Consider the following 16,974-nt stretch of genomic DNA (forward strand, 5'->3'; position numbering starts at 1 on the left):
CCCTGTATATGATGGAAGCCATGCAAAGCCAGGGGTGCTGCCAAACCCCCAGCACCCCTCATTCCAGCATCCCTTTAAATGGTTGTAAATGAAAAAACTACAGCTTTCAGCATGATGAGAAAGCTGATGACCATAATTAGCAGTGTGGAGTAGTGGTTAGGGCTCTGGACTCTTGACCGGAGGGTTGTGGGTTCAATCCCCAGTGGGGGACACTGCTGTTGTACCCTTGAGCAAGGTACTTTACCTAGATTGCTCCAATAAAAACCCAACTGTATAAATGGGTAATTGTATGTAAAAATAATGTGATATCTGTATAATGTGAAATAATGTGATATCTTGTAACAATTGTAAGTCGCCCTGGATAAGGGCGTCTGCTAAGAAATTAATAATAATAATAATAATAATAATAATAATAATAATGATTAATATCACCAGTATGTACATAGTTCAGAAAAGGGTTCTCTCGTCTGACAAACCTCACAAAAAGAGCCAGACATTATATACCTGGACTTCCAAAAAGCCTGTGACAGTGCTGCATGAAAGACTAATCCTAAAGCTGCAATCCGCGGGAGTACAATGAAGTACATGCAAGTGGACACGTAACTGGTTAAACAGAAGAAGCAGTACTTGTAAGAGAGGAAACCTCTAGCTGGGGTCATGTATTCAGTGGGGTGCTGCTGGGCTCCTTGCTTGGACCCCTGCGGTTTCTTATCAACAACTTAATAAATGAACAAGCTTGTCAAATTTGCAACCAACACAAAGCTTAGTGGAGTAGCCGACATGTTTTCTAACTTCTTCAGTGCAAAAATGTGACATATAGATGGACGGATGTACAGACAGAAAGACAAATACTCCCCACGATCTGATAGTCCTTTATAGTGAATAGAAGTGTGTGACAAGTAGGACAATGGAATTATGTTGTTAACAACAACCAATTTAATACCAGAACTAACATGCTTATGGCCACTACAAACAACAGTGCACAAGTCCTAAACAGAGTCAATGAGACTGCACACTACAAACAACAGTGCACAAGTCCTAGAGTCAATGAGACTGCACACTACAAACAACACTGCATAAGTCCTAAACAGAGTCAATGAGACTGCACACTACAAACACTGCATAAGTCCTAAACAGAGTCAATGAGACTGCACACTACAAACAACACTGCACAAGTCCTAGAGTCAATGAGACTGCACACTACAAACAACACTGCACAAGTCCTAGAGTCAATGAGCGCAGGTTCAACCACAGGTGCATTGTGCATTGATCAGTTTCATTATTTTGTCAGCCTCCCTACTGAACTACAGTTTAATCATCAGTTTGCTTTTTTTTTTTACCTCCAAAAGGCTAGCACTACCATACTGTATCTCCAAGAGGCATTAGCAGAGCCAAAACAAAAGCAAAAGCACTTCCTATATAGAAAGAAAAACTTCTGTGGACACATTTCTACCTCAGTGTTTAAAAATACATTCCTCCAATTCTGTCAGTGCAAATGCATTTATTACACATACAGCTATTGCCAAAAGTTTTGCATCACCTAGAATTTTACGATTGAGACATAATTAAAACATAAAAAATATATTTAGATATTTTATTCAACATCATGTAATCCAAAAAACTACAAAATGTATTGCAAGTCTCTTACTTATCTATCCAGTATGCACTTCATCAGAGAAAGCTTGGAACTGTATCCTTCAGTATACTGCCATACTCTTTTTCAGATTGTTTTTGATTATGAGCAAGCATCCTGTTTGATTACACCTCTTCCACTGGCTCTTGAAAAGCAGTTTTTAATCAGGGCTGTAATTGGATATGACTTTTAAGGCAGTGCTTACAGCCAGTACTGATACAGCAGCTAACACATTAAATGGTGTGATTGGAAATACCTGGAGAGGCAGGCTTTGTTTACAGAGTGAGAAATGCTTTCCTCTGGGTACTGTGAAAGACGCCGACAGATCCTCAATAACTGTCTTGTGGACAAAGAAGATGCCAATGACTGGGCCTGTCAAAAATAAAATAAAATTAACACGTTACCTCCACTTTAAAACAGCACATATATTTACAACTGAGGCCTTACAATGTTTCACTAATATAAGACAAAATGAAGATAACCTCCTCATACATGATGTGTAAGTGGCTTCTAACGGCAAAGAACCAACATGTCAAATAAAAAGAGTGGGTTCAGCAAAATCTCATTAAAAAGCTACAGAATGGCACTCACTGTTGGGTCATTTGTCTTCCGAAGTTTGTGGGTTAAATGCAGTAACTGTTCAACGGCATCCTTTGGAACATTTGGAGTCTGTAAAGAAGCAAGCATACTTTTACATGAATATATACGTTCATCAGGTTTCAGAAATGTATGAACAGAACTGGTCATATCCAAACACACTCTCCTGTCAGTGTTGTCAATACCAAGCAGTGTGACAGATTGCACAGCAGTCTAAGCCATTTTGGGATCCACATTAGTCACCCTTGAGCTTGATGAGAAATCTCCTAAAAGCTCAGGTGTATTTCACTCATAGTAAATCCTGAAATGCTGAAAGAAAATGCAGTCACCTGGCCAGGGATTAAGCTTATGGTCTTAGCATAGAGATGAGTCAACGCTCTAAAAACACTGATAAAGTAAAAGGTATAAGCATCAGGCAGACCACTGAAAATAAGCTCCAGGTGACCAAATAACAAAAATAAACAGGGTGAGGTCAGTTTGCTAATTTGTGCTACTGCCAGTAACCTGTTCTGTGCTTAATGATGGAATAAACAGAATATTATATTTTCTATTGAACAACAATTATCTTGGAATTTTTTCCCCCTCATTTGTGAGTAGAACATATATAACACATTTTAGGGCACACTGTACATCTATTTGCAGATTTTTACACTGGAACCCGACTGAAAATATTTCCTTCACACGAGCACGGAGTTATTAATATATATATTTATATCCTCTCTCTCTCTTTTCCCCCCTCTCTCTCTCTTGCTCTCTCTCTCCCCCTCTCTCTCTCGCTCTCTCTCTCTTTCTCTTGCTCTCTCTCTCGCTCTTTCTCTTTCGCTCTTTCCCTCTCGCTTTCTCTCGCTCTCTCTCTCTCTCTCTCTCTCTCTCGCTCTCTCTCACTCTCGCTCTCTCTCATAACATATTGTACAGGATATATTTGAGGTATTTTCTAATTTCTGATAAACCAGGAACAGTGTGAGTTGGTTCTGATGTATAGACAGTGCTCACCATTGCTCTGATGACCTGGGTTTCTTCAGTCACTGTGAGTGGCTTGACGTTATGGAACAGGAACATGGTGAGTAGCTCTGGTCCAAGCCACTGCTGAGTGCTGCTGCCTGCAACCGGGGGCTCCGCCAAGGCGATGATTCGAAAAGAAGGGTGGACTGGGAAAATCGATCTGAAAAAGAGGCCCACTCATATCTCAAAACCACAGAATGAATGACCATTCCAACCGAGACCCACTGATATCTCAAAACCACAGAATGAATGACCATTCCAACCAAGGCCCACTGATATCTCTAAACCACATTATGAATGACCATTCCAACTGAGGCCCACTGGTATCTCAAAACCACAGAATGAATGACCATTCCAACCGAGACCCACTGATATCTCAAAACCACAGAATAAATGACCATTCCAACCGAGACCCACTGATGACTTTTATATCAGGGATCAAGTGTTCACACCGATGTGTCTTTTCTTATCTTGCCAAGTGAAATCTGACCACACAATTACTTATTATTTTGCATCCCATTAAAACTAAATCATGTGAAAATCTTTGCTTCTGTTGTGTGAATTATATGGATAATAGCATTAATAAATTATTGTTACAAAAGTACACTTCAGAAATAATGCATGCTGCTAAGCCATGTAAGACCTGCACCACTGTAAGACACAATTCCTGTTGACGTTACCATGTTTACTGCACAGTAAAACCTTGATTATCTTGGTAACCTGTATTCCTGTGCTCTTCTCCCCCATTGTGACAGAACATATGCTAACCAGCCCTCTCACTGGTATTTACAGTGCAGTCATGCACTGCATGTTGTGTATTTTAAGGTAGAGGGTTTGCTTTATATCTTATTTAGGAGCTTTCTTGAGTAGGAAAGTCTTATGAATAATGATCTTACAAACAACCCCTAGTCCTAATGAATTTGGATAATAAAGGTTTTACTGCATGCAGTTATTTACAGTACAGGGTCATCAAAACTGCTGACACATTTGGATGGGTAACTGCTATTTAATGGGAGGCTAGCTAACCACTAAACTAAAACTGTTTGAGCACGATAAATATTTGCAGTACGTATATAAACGGACTGCTAATAATACACCACCCTTATTTTGATTGGCAGGCGTACTAAGCCATGGTTAAACCTCAACAAGGCAACCGTTTTGTTTAAGAGAGTTTATATTTGAAGTTTCACAGTCCCATGTTTCAAACAAGAACCTCACAGCATATATCTCTGAAATAAACACTGCCAAATCCCACTTGCTTCACTGCACTTACAACAAAGAACAAGACCCCTGCTGCCAATTACATCTTGCAATAACCAATTTAATGAAGTGAGGCTGGAAAAGGTGTTATGAGACTGGGAAACTCAGAGGCATCAAAATCATCAGCTCCAGTTACAACAATCACTCCAGACTGGGCTATTTCTATGATTGTATTGGGTGTTATGATAGATTTAAATCTAGAATCACTCTGCCTTATCCATCTGTTAAAATATAATTGGCACGTCACATTCATTTAAAATCCAATTTCTAACCTGATAGAAGGCAGCACAGTCATGCTCATTTTACTTAGGGTGCATGTTATATTCTAAGAATTAGGTACAGCTACGGCCAACAGTTTTGCATCATCTAGAATTGTAGGATAAAAAAAGTAAAACTATATGAACATAAATGTAGATCTTTTATTTAACAAAATGTTGCAAAAGTCTACCGGAAGCCATAACAGTAGTACAGTATTTCATGTCAGATTTTAAGATGTCAAATTGATCAATTTATGTCCGTTTTTCATTAAGTATATGGAAAGACTACAAAGCACTATGTAATTCAATATATTAACGTAACATTATGCAGCAGGTTTCATTCGACTTTCTGAAGTAAAATGAGTTAATTCCATAGGGGGATGCAAAACTTTTGGCCATAGCTGTAGTCACTTAATTCTTAATAGACACAAACAGCATGATTTTCAAAAGAGGCAAAATAAGAACGAGGTCACAAAATGATTTTTAATGCCTGACTAATGTAACCACATCACTTGATTTATATTGTTAAAGTGTCAACAAGTGAATTCACGACTCATTTAATCTAAACCCTTTGAAAGCCACATACTTAGTGACCCAAGTCAGTTTTAGAAATCACTTTGCGACTCAGTTCTTATTTTGCCCCTTTTGAAAATCATGCTGAAAATGATTCTCAATTTTATAAAGCTGTCAAAGGGAGTTTCCATTCTGATATCATTTATTCGCTGTCTTCTGACCTTTGTGATTTGCTCTGGTCTGCTGAAAATGACATGCCCACTAGCTCCATTTTCTGATAAATGTTTCTAGACAGCTGCTTCTATTTTTATTAAGACAGAGCCCTGCATGTGTTCTATGCAAGTTTCCCCTGACAGTATCCATGACGCTCCACTGTCTCAGTCAGGATCTGTCAGGCTCTATTCCAAGGGTGTTCACCCTGGGAGTCATGAAGGACCAGGATCAACTCTGTCTGCTAGCAAACCTGCCCCACTATCATTTAATATGAGCAATTCTCAAAACAACTTTATTTACATTGATCTGGAAAAAAGCAGGCAGCACAGAAGGACGGCTATTATGCAAAGTGCTGCAGGGACATTAAAAAAAAAAAAAAAAATTATGTTACACCCAAACGAGTTATATCCCATGGAAGCAATAACAAGATCTCCCTCAGTTCCACTATACACTTGTAGAAGAGTATTATCGTTCTGGTTTGTTGAATCACAAGACCATGATTTATATCGTACTGTTTTTTACTCTTCTGCTGCTACAGTACATGACTCGGCAGGTAGCACATTCAACTCCATTTGAATTGGATCCAGAGATGCCCTGGCCACGCTCCCATCTCTCAACATGTACAGCATGGGGCACTGGGGCTATCCTTCAGACAGCAATTGTTGACAGCAAGCGTAGAGGTGTTAGCAACCCAGGGATGTGGTAAAGCACACCCACGAAGCATCAATGTCCCAGCAATGCAACCAGGGCTCTCTTGGTAAAAACAAGATTTATAGAGATGCGTTGAATAGTAAGAAATAGAAAAGATGTGCCAGCCCTAAACAGGTCAAACCTGTTCCTGGCAGCAATCACATAAAATGATTAACATTAAAGAATAACTTCTTATTGATCTATTCTGTGTCTTTTTCTGCCTGTGGTGTGTTTTACATTTTTTGAGCCTTAATTTGTTTTCGTAAAAAACAAATTCTAGATAATCTGTGCAGTTATGTTACAAAATAAAGATGCCATGAGCACAGAACTTGTGCAAATGCTTGCTTTTGCATAACCGCTTAGAAACATGTCATTTCCATCACTGGATTTATTTATTTATTTTATTTAATTTGTCTGAACTGTGTTAAAATAAATTTCCTGGAATCTGAATATTACAATTAATTAAATACAGAAAACATAATCAGCAATTATAACATTTGACAGCAAAGAACAATGTGTTGTCTGCAGTATGCAACTGTAAACTGTACATATATGTAAGGAGCAGCTTTTTAATTATAGTTTCACCTCAAGACCAGTCCAAAAAACATGAGAGAACTGGAAATGTAACTATGTGTGAAATAATAAACCACATTAAGCTTGTCTGAGTAATACATTCCTAATTACTAGTGTCTGACAGTCATTATAGTACTGAACTTGTGACTGAATGCAGTCATCTTAAGCTGAAAGCTTTCTTGTGTGCCTTGCAAAAGTGAAACCATTGCTAAGGGGATCAGTGGATGATAAAAGCCAAATACTTGAGAGTGGAAAATGCTCCAATTCCAATTGCAAACTGTACAACACTCTGTATGGAAGAGCAACATTGACTGTACAGTAAATACAGTCCCTGCAGTGTCTGTTTTATTTTGCTATCGCGCTAATTAAAATAATAAATGTTGGCTTAATTGCATAAAAAATGTAAATAAAAAAAAGCTTGTGACCCGAGTAACAGAGACTCATGATAGTGGGAAAAAAATCATTTGAAAGAGTTTCTACTGTATGCGTATGTATGTGCGTCAATCTCCTTTTTAAGAATCTGAAGTAAAAGTCTAACACTGGGGTGCAAGGTTGTTTTTGTCTGAACATTTATGTAAGAGGGGATTCTTACATCTGACAATGAAAGGAAGTGTTTACACAGTAAACTATAGGCAAAATCCTGTACTGACCCGTGCAGCTTGTTGGCAACTGTAAGAACAAAAATACTCTGGAAGAAGACATCATATTGAAAGTTGTCCTCTATTCATTGTCTTTGAGAAGCCAAGAGCCTCCATTAATGTGATCTGAGATGTCACAGATATTGTTAGTGTACTAGATGAATGAAAATCTTGTTCTTTTTCCCTAATCATCCTCTCTGAGCTACCTGCCTATTCTCTTAGGTCAGGATCAGCACTGCTGTTCCACCTGCGCATTCAGGCTCTTTTCTGTCACTAATGAGTCCCACATCTTCAGACACCACATTCCCAGAGATCAAGAGAATCCAACTGGAGATTTCATAAAGGACGGATGACATCCCGCTGTTCACGAAAAACTAATTCATCTATTTTTGTATTTTATCCAACCCTGTAGGCATCTGTATTTTGCCTCCCAAGAGGGTTTCTGCATGAATAAAAATAAACTGGTAATGAGATGCAGGGGAAACTAGGCAAACAACACTTCTGAGATGTGTGAGCTGCAGACTAACACTGATTAAGACAGGGACGTTTCTCAGCACTTGTGACCTCTTAGGATCTTCTAGAACGTGTCTTTCAATGTAAAATTTAAGAATGCAGAAACATCTTTAAGGACTGTATCCGGAGGTTCTTATATGACCTATTTATATATATATATATATATATATATATATATATATATATATATATATATATATATATATATATATATATATATATATATATAAACAACTGTTTCTGAATAAATGAACTGTGTACAGGAGGATTGCACGTTACCAATATGACTCATGAGTATGTCTCACATCCTCTCCACATTCATGTAACTAATCATATCACGCAGTGCCACAACACAGATTAGCCTGAATTCTTGTAACATACAGCATACTGAAAGGACTACTGTCAAACCAAGGAGAGGAAAAGTGGTCTTCAATAAAAAAGACCAATAACTTGACACACAATCTGAAAACAGAAGATTGTTCACGGCACATTCAAGGTTCATTACTTGACATTGGTCTATGATTGCAAGAAAAAAGAAAAAACTCCATGACCATTTATCGATTTTTAAACTTCCTGTTTAAGGATAGACAAATAAGCATCAAGTGAATTAACCATGGAACTCTGAAGTAAATGGAGAAAAGATGAGAATGAATAAAAATGATGTCATTTTACTGTCAGGGCTGTGAAAACAGAGTTCAATGCTGAGTAACACAATGAGCTGGTAATTATTATGAAAGAGAAAGGGTTTTCTTAGATGGCGTGAGGAAATTTGGCCTGGGATGAAGTTTTCTCAACGTAGCAGACAGAATTTCAGCAGTTGTTACACAAACCATCTGGAAGTTTAGATGATTGTCTGATGTTGATTGTACTCTAAATCGGTGCACTTGGCCAAGTCTGTCACACTCTGACAGTAAAAAATATACAAATACAAAAATGCTGGTATGAATTAAAAAGTAACAGCAGTCAACAGACATATAAGAACATTGGCCTGCCCTGCAGATCTTTCAAAATTCAGACCCATAAAACACTTATTGGAATAATTGTTATAAACTGAAAATGGTACCTCTTCTGCAGCTCCTCGTCGGACAGCTGAAGCTCCTCTTTCAAAGACTCATACCTGTCTACACGAAGCAAACGAGTGCCATCATACAGAGTCAGCTCTCGGTCGTGGATTAGTCTGCAGGGGGAAAAGTATCAAGTTAAAGAGCCACAAAGACTTTCAAGTGAATCCAGGTGCATTCAGGTATCCAAGTTACAGAAGCTGACCTCGAGAGAACTGATAGTGTGCCCAGGTTGACTCGATGGATGCCATCTAGAAGGACCAGCTTGCCCTCCTGGGCTGCAGTGACCAGGGGAGAAGGTCTCCAGGCTGTGTCTCCATTGGGAAGGGTGTACCTCTGCTGGAGCACATCCCTGGCAGTCATATCCTGTCAATAACAACCTGGTTAGCCATGAACCAAACCGGAGTTTCAAATTTTATGTTTAAATGCATAACCCATTATGCTTACATTTATTTTTAAAATGAAGAAACCAAGATGTTCCTGATGCTTGAATCATGTTGACATCAGTGACTTTAAGTTATACACTAGCAATACAATATACAGGTAGTGGAAAAAAAAATGTAAACACCAATGTAAAGTCACTTAAAAGGGCGATGGGCCACTATGGTATCCCGCTCTGTTGAGTTCTCGGCGGACCGTTTTTGATGAAATTGGCTGCTTGCGCCCCCAGGTTGAAATCTGCAGTTGCTCGCTGTTTTGCCTTGCACTTCGAATTAATGCATGGATATCACGATCCTGGAGTATGCACTTCCGCCCACTGTTGCCCTTTGCTGATGTCTTTCCCTCGGAGTTCCATGCCGACATCACCTTAGACAGCATTACTCGTGAAACATCAGCAAGTTAAGCTGTCTTGGTCACTGAAGCTACTGCCAAACGCGCCCCAACAATCACCCCTCTTTCAAAGTCACTGAGGTCTCCTCTTGCAGCCATGATAGCCATAATTATAGGCATCCAGGCCTGTCCAGCATTTTTATACATGACCCTAAGCATGCTGGAATGTGAGATGCTTAATTAACACATGAGCCACACCTGTGTGGAAGCCCTTGCTTTCAATATATTACGTGTCCATCATTTACCCAGGTGTTTCCATTTTTTTGTCCACTACCTGTATATTGCGTGGCATGAGAAAAGGTGGGGTTTAGTAATTGTAAGAAAAATCTGCAATCAACATCATTTAGAAGATGCTGAGAATGAAGAACTCCTGATGGAATGACCATGTGGTAAATCCTGAGGAGGCAGGGAGCTTGTATTCCTCTGACAATTCTTCCATTACACAGCCAATGGTATTTCCACTTAAGTACTGTGTCATCCCTATTATTAACAGCATGCATTTTCTGTAACTTTGTATTCGCTACAAATGAGCCACTAGTTTTGCATACTGGCCTGTCAAATTGCGTCTCTTTCAATAAACAGACACATCAATGTCAACAGGAGACAGTGTGGTTTTGTGATTGAGAGGTTTTGAGCCTGGAGATCTGGACCCTAACCTGCCAGTACTGGGCCTGACTGTCAAAGTTAGTTTTCATTTTCACACAGCTTTATGAGACTCAAGTTTATTGAGTGAGGTACAACGCACCCCAGGTTATGAATCACTGGTATTAGTGAATCAGAAAACAGCACTGAGTAAAGACTGGCCTCCCAAATTAAATGAATGACCTACAGAATCCTACACACTAGGAGAGGGACAAAAGCTGGTAAACTGTACCTTCACCATCTATTCCTGCTTCCCTTCTGTGTTAATTGACCAGTTATATTTTAGTTTTAGGGCAAAAGGCACAGCCAGTCGAATTTCTCCATTGTAACACTATGTTCTGTAGCTGCAAGCTGGTTTTAAAGTAAATTCCAAAGACTTGTTGTGGAGAACAATAACAGTCACTCGGAAATGAATAGCATGGGGGGATGTTTGCAGTTGGAGACTGGCTTTGGGTGACAGAGGAGCGCTGGTAGTAAGGTGCTTAGTGCTGTGAACTGACAGAGAAGAGTTTTCATCTGAAATAGACTGACTATTCTATAAACCCAGCATTTTGATTGGATATACAGAATCTGTATCCAGCACATTTTCATTTAGTTCAGCCTGTGCAAATGTCATATTTCTCATTTTCAGTTTATTGACGTGTTTCGCCTGAGAATGAATGTAACCTTTGTTTTCTGTTTGTTGGGAGTTTTTCATCATACTACTAGTCAAAGACGTCTTCACAATTTAACAGAAGTTGTCAACCATGGCTTCTGGAGCATTTCTTTCAAAACTACACATTTGAGACCAATAGTGAATATATAAGTGAACGACAGGTAAGACTTATGGAACTCCGTTACCATCAACCTCTTTGTGAGAGCAAGCAAGTAAAACATGTTCTTGTAACGGCAGTGACTTCGCCAGCAATCACATTTTCTGAATGTCATTTTAATATACATTTGTCATTTTATAAAGTTAAAGATGTTGTATTGGTATACCATTTTTTTTTTGTTTGCTGAACACATTGACATGACACAATAGCCAGACTGTTGATTATTTAAACAGCTTCAACTGATTTGGTAATTGGGCTATTTACTGTCTGATAAAGATGACATCATTGCCACAGTGTTTAACGGGCCAATATGCATTAGGACTGCTTATTCTAACTCTAAATCCAGAATGCAGGAAAAAAATAAAATAAAGAAACCTGCCAAACACCAATCATTATCATTAATATTTTACAATCCAATCCATTACTAGTAATGTCTTTTGAGTCAAAACATGTTACAAGACTAATGCGAACTATAGACCGGAATCCGGGTCTTAAGTTTACATTTAAAACCACTGAGGGAATCTTCATCTCTAAGAGACTGAGGAATAGAATTCCAGGGGTCAGGGGCATTACACCTGAGAGCCCTGACTCCAACCCACTTAAGCCAGTCATGGAACATTTGGTCCAGTGGTAAATTTAGTGCCGGATGACTCACGCAAGGAATTTCTTCCAGTAGCAAATGTCATTAGGGAACGGCAAAATGGTTAGTCCAAACAATCAAGTGATCTCGATGTATTGCAGATCTTGTGTGCCTTCTGCCAGTTCTGTTGTCAATTCAATGTTTGTCTTCTTTCTATTCCTTAAGGATATTATCTTCAAGTATTTCTCATCCTTGTTAGACAGCTTTTTGGGTCTTTTAGTCCTGGGTTTGTCAATTACAGATTATGTTTCTCTGTACTTGTTGATTATGCTTCGGATACCACACCTTGAAAATCGAGTGATACAAGCTATTTCACTCCATGTTTTTCCTTCTTTATACAAGTCAAGGTTTTTATAATAGTAGAAAACACTAGTGGAGGCTTTGAGTAAATTGTTGATGCTCATAATGCATCAGAGTAGAAAAATGCAACATCTCAAAGAAGGAGCAGGGACATACTGTAGGGGGTACTATCAGACCCCTCTCTGCTTGTTTCCAAGACGTGCACTTTACACACTACAGTGCTGCATTCCTCCAGACTGCATATGTAAATCTAATGGCCTGCATACAAAACTAAAAACTGCATACCAGGACTCGCTTCTTACTTGTTGTGTTGAATGCCCCATCAAGAGTTTATAGTATTATCAGATTAAAGCAACATGTTTTACTCTACTGTGTGTGTTTTCTATGCCTAAAACAGGCTAGGCAAAGGTCTCCAGCTGCTAAGAGACTTGTGAAGACATGTAAAGACTACATAACAATTAAAAAAGACTCTGCTGCATGTGACCGTCTCAGTGCCACTTCAAAATCATCAGCGCTATATCCTATCGTATCCTAAACAATCTACCATGCCATAAATACACTTTAATGATTTTACCTTGTGCAGTACAAAGCACATTTGTACACCAAAACTACTAAGACACAGAAAAGCCTTTTTTATTTGGGAATGAATCACGTTTGTGTGTATACATCATGTAATGTACTCTGAGCTGTACTGTATGTACTGTACTAGATAACTACATTGTTTCAAACATTCTTTTATTCCCAGAACACAATAACCCTTGAACTGCAGCAGCCACAAATAGTTACAACAGTTTCCTTTTCCTGCCGTCTCCTGAAAGAGCCTAACGGTAAAACAACAGGACACAGAAACTGCAGATTTTATAGCCGTGGATTTGCAAGCTGAAATACAATCATGTCATTTCCTTTTTCCTAGTTTCCCTCGTCTATATTCTAGTCGTATTTGCCTAACAGCTTGAGACAGACAGACATTAATCATCACCTGCTCCAGTTGTTTGATTTTTTCTAATTCTCCCAAACACTAGCAGGTTTTAAACAGGATAAGAAATGCAGAAGAACCCCTGACTGCAAAATACTTTCAATAAGACTTAAACAATCCCATATTGTATTTTTCATACCACTGATCTTTCCCCAATGCATCACTACCCCCTGTGCGCTGCTTGGGGGGCACATACAATATCCTGAGGGGTGGACTCCTACTTCAGAGAAGTATTGGAATTATAGGTTTTGATTGAATGGAATAGATGTACATTACTGCAACATTTGTCTGCTTGATTCCAGTAACGAACGGTGAGGTTCTACAGAAAAAATGTCTTCCATTAACAGGACAGCAGTGCTACAGTCCTCAAAAAGGTCTCTTCCTCCTCTTCACAAAATAATACCACAACCGCAACACATTTCAACACTGAATTTGACACGTCCACCTAACATTTGAACAGCTTTAATCCTGGCGTTTTGTTCACAGCATTTTGCCAATCAAGGATTAAATTCCTAAACCATAAAGTTAATTTAAAACTGAGCCTTTACGAAAAAGAAAAAAAAGAGAGAAAGAATTGAGAGGCTGGATTAAATCTGTTTTTGATGCTCCAAGTTCCATTTCAATTTTTGAATGGCTTTGCTTGAACAGCCACTACCACAGATATGCTCAGTATAATTGGATATGAAACAGCTTCTGGGAGGCGATTCCAGCGAGGCATCTTCAGGATTATTTAGCAGAAATCCTTTCAGACGCAAGGTTTAGATTGCAATATACATTTCTCTTTAAGCAGATTGGTTTCTTAACCTAATGCAAACATTGCCTCTAAACCTAACTCCATTTTTTTATGTGCATGGGTGGCAAAATAAAGAGAAATGGCTACACTTCAGTTGCAACATCCATTAATCAACTGCATACCTAAACCAGGGTTAACAGTTTATTACAATATGATCTTTGCACACTACTGGTGGAAAGCTCTGTATCATATTTTTATAATTAGAAGTGTTATTTACAGTTACATGTTTTTAAAACAATATATTGCAATAGCCTGTTATTGTTATTATATTAAATGAACTGTTTAATATTATTTGTATCACTTTCTTTAACACATCAGTACAGGAATCATTAAACGGAGGCGTTACTGAAATGTAGGAGCGGCTGACATGTTTTTACCTGATACAGCATTATGGGTTCGATGTTGTAGCCCAGCATCTCAGAAAACTCCTTCGCAATCACAGATTTCCCGCATCCCTGAAAGAGAGCCAGGCTGTCAGGTTGGAAGAACAAACCCCTATCCTGGCAGTATCCTGGGTTCATGATAGGAGTGGTTAAAAGTTTTAGGATTTGTACTATTTTTATTTATTGCTATGTACAGTAGAACTTGTCATATCCGATCCTGTAAGATACGATCCCCTCTATTACCCGATGGACTTCTGGCACATGTCATTGACACATGCTGGTACCAACAGAATGGTACTGATGGAAACTGATCAATGCATATTTTATTATGGGTCTAAAACAGAAAATTCAGCTCTCAAAAGGTCAGAATGGATTCAGTTGCAGTTAAAATAAATACATAAATAAAAGAAAACGAGGGATTTATATCATTACTGTACCGTAAAAAAGCTGAAACAAGATTTTTATGCCGACCGGCAAAACCAGTTTGTGTTTGTGTGCACGCTTTTTTCTTCTTGTTTCTCTCTCGGGTTAACACGCAAGGTGAGAAAAAAAAAAAAAATACCTGTTGGATTACTTTGGCATAGACTGAGAAAGCATGGCAAGTACGTTTTTTGCTATTTTGTAAATTGCCAAATAGTGTATTGCAGTGCTTTGTTTTGTTATAATTTTCACAGATTTTCTTTGTGTAGTATATGTGCAGTACCGTATTTTGGCGTTTTAGACACACTGCTGTACCTGGCATTGTTCATTTATAATGCCCCTTCATTAATAAATCAACTCCAATATAGTATAACGACTCGCTCCGAGATACGATATACTGACATACCCGAAGGACTCCTGGAACCATTCAAATCGGATATGACAGGCTCTACTGTATTGGGTTTTCCTTTCACCTGATAGAGGGGCCCATGTGGATCAAATGAAAGCCATGATTTTGTTCTTTACAACATCTCTGGATGAATATTGCACACACATAATGTTCAACAACAAGTCCAAGTACAAAGGCATATTTGCTGAAACAATAAAGCATACTGTATACAACAAACGGGACTGCTCAGAGTTGTTTTATGCTAGTTCTATACCATAAAGTGTTGCTCAATAGAACCCCATATGCTTGCTTCTTAAAAGGAATATGATTAAGTGTGTCTGAGACTGCCAACAAGCAATTATGATGGTCATTGACCAAACATTTTGCACATACCCACAAGATAGAAAACGCTAAACAGAAATTACTTTTGATGGCCATGAGATACACAGCTCCATGTCCCATGGGTGAACCAGTGGCTCACAAATGAAAGCGGCTCATCTACTTATCATAAGGTTTTGTGATGGTACAGTGCAGTAGATTGAACACGTCAGTGACACGCCTTACCTTTCCACCAATCAGACACATGTCTTTGACCATGTGTGACTGCATCATTTCTGCCAGCAGTCGGTCATGACTGGGTGTCCTAATGAAGTTCAGGCCTCCCAGGTGGGATCTTAAAGGTCTTGTTCCAGCTGGGACCTGTGTAGCATGATATCAAGCAAACACAGCCTAACAGTGAAGAGGGTGCTGTCTTGAAAATGATTTCCGTAGTTTTTTCTTATGAACTTTATTAGACTTACCTGAGTTAGCTATATGATTAACCCATATTAACTATGTGTCCCTGTCAATGTTACTGTAAGCACCGTAAAGTGCATAACTGTGCCTTTTACCACTTCATATTCTGATGTTTATTACTCATTAAAAGGTCAAAATGTTGCTTTTATGTAACAGTTTTTAAAGCGTTCTCTAAATGTGCATACAATTAAACAATGCCACTGATATGTAGCATTTCCCCTAAAATACTGAACCACAGTGAAATGTTGTTTCAATTTTGTATTTCCTTGGAGTATATTGCACAAATACATGATTGCATGAATCAAATAAAAGGAACAGCAGTCAGGATATAATTTAATGGATCAGAACAATAGGACTGCTTAGAAAACCATGTTGTATATGATTATTAATTATCGTGTTCAGAAAACTTGTGAAGTTTTAAAATCCCAGGTCTTGAGGTCTTTTGATGTCAGGTGAGAGACAGAGCAATCTTTTATCAGACAGTCTCATCTCATGATGAATCAATGCCACCCTCTTTGTCTTTTGGCACAAATTCTACTTGTGTGAAATCTATCACCGCACCTCCGCAGAACTGAACAGTGCATTCCCTCCTAATGCAATTCTCATAACCTGAACCACTTTGTACATATCACATGCTCTTCTGCTTGAGCAGCCCTACACATTGTTACCTGAAATGCGACTTCTTTGCTTGCGATCTGCACAGTAACCGCTGCTTGTGGGGTCTGGCTGCCGTCTTTCTCTTCCACTTTAATGATCCCTCTGGGGAAATGGTGCTTGCCTGAATCAAGCAGCTCAAATCTCTGAAACAGGAAAGAGCTGGAGTTGAAACATTTATTGGAGATGCTCCATCAGTCAAACGGGCAAGCACTTGGGAGCGATTACTGAATTTTACTGTTCATTGAAAAATTGACTGACTTAACAGCAACGACCAATAACTACTTCTTTATTATTCTGATATAACCTTTTCAGAATAAAAATGCAGCTTAACGGATACATTTATGACATACAGTGCACATACTGTGCAATCAATAAACAGATTTATAT

The 16,974-nt window shown here is 38.7% G+C and overlaps 1 protein-coding gene across 1 annotated transcript in view; it reads right to left on the reverse strand.

Moving 5' to 3' along the window:
• Positions 1-16,974, reverse strand: part of LOC117407220 (von Willebrand factor A domain-containing protein 8-like) — a 109,593-nt gene that overhangs the window by 71,094 nt on the left and 21,525 nt on the right. Inside the window, exons 10-17 of the mRNA XM_059029384.1 lie at positions 16,599-16,730; positions 15,700-15,834; positions 14,322-14,399; positions 9,156-9,316; positions 8,953-9,066; positions 3,224-3,392; positions 2,225-2,302; positions 1,890-2,005 (exon numbers count right to left, since the gene is read on the reverse strand). Coding sequence (XP_058885367.1) covers positions 1,890-2,005; positions 2,225-2,302; positions 3,224-3,392; positions 8,953-9,066; positions 9,156-9,316; positions 14,322-14,399; positions 15,700-15,834; positions 16,599-16,730 — 983 coding nt within the window. The remainder of the gene's footprint in view (positions 1-1,889; positions 2,006-2,224; positions 2,303-3,223; positions 3,393-8,952; positions 9,067-9,155; positions 9,317-14,321; positions 14,400-15,699; positions 15,835-16,598; positions 16,731-16,974) is intronic.

This window comes from Acipenser ruthenus, chromosome 8 (genome assembly GCF_902713425.1).
Source record: "Acipenser ruthenus chromosome 8, fAciRut3.2 maternal haplotype, whole genome shotgun sequence".
Lineage (NCBI taxonomy): Eukaryota > Metazoa > Chordata > Actinopteri > Acipenseriformes > Acipenseridae > Acipenser > Acipenser ruthenus.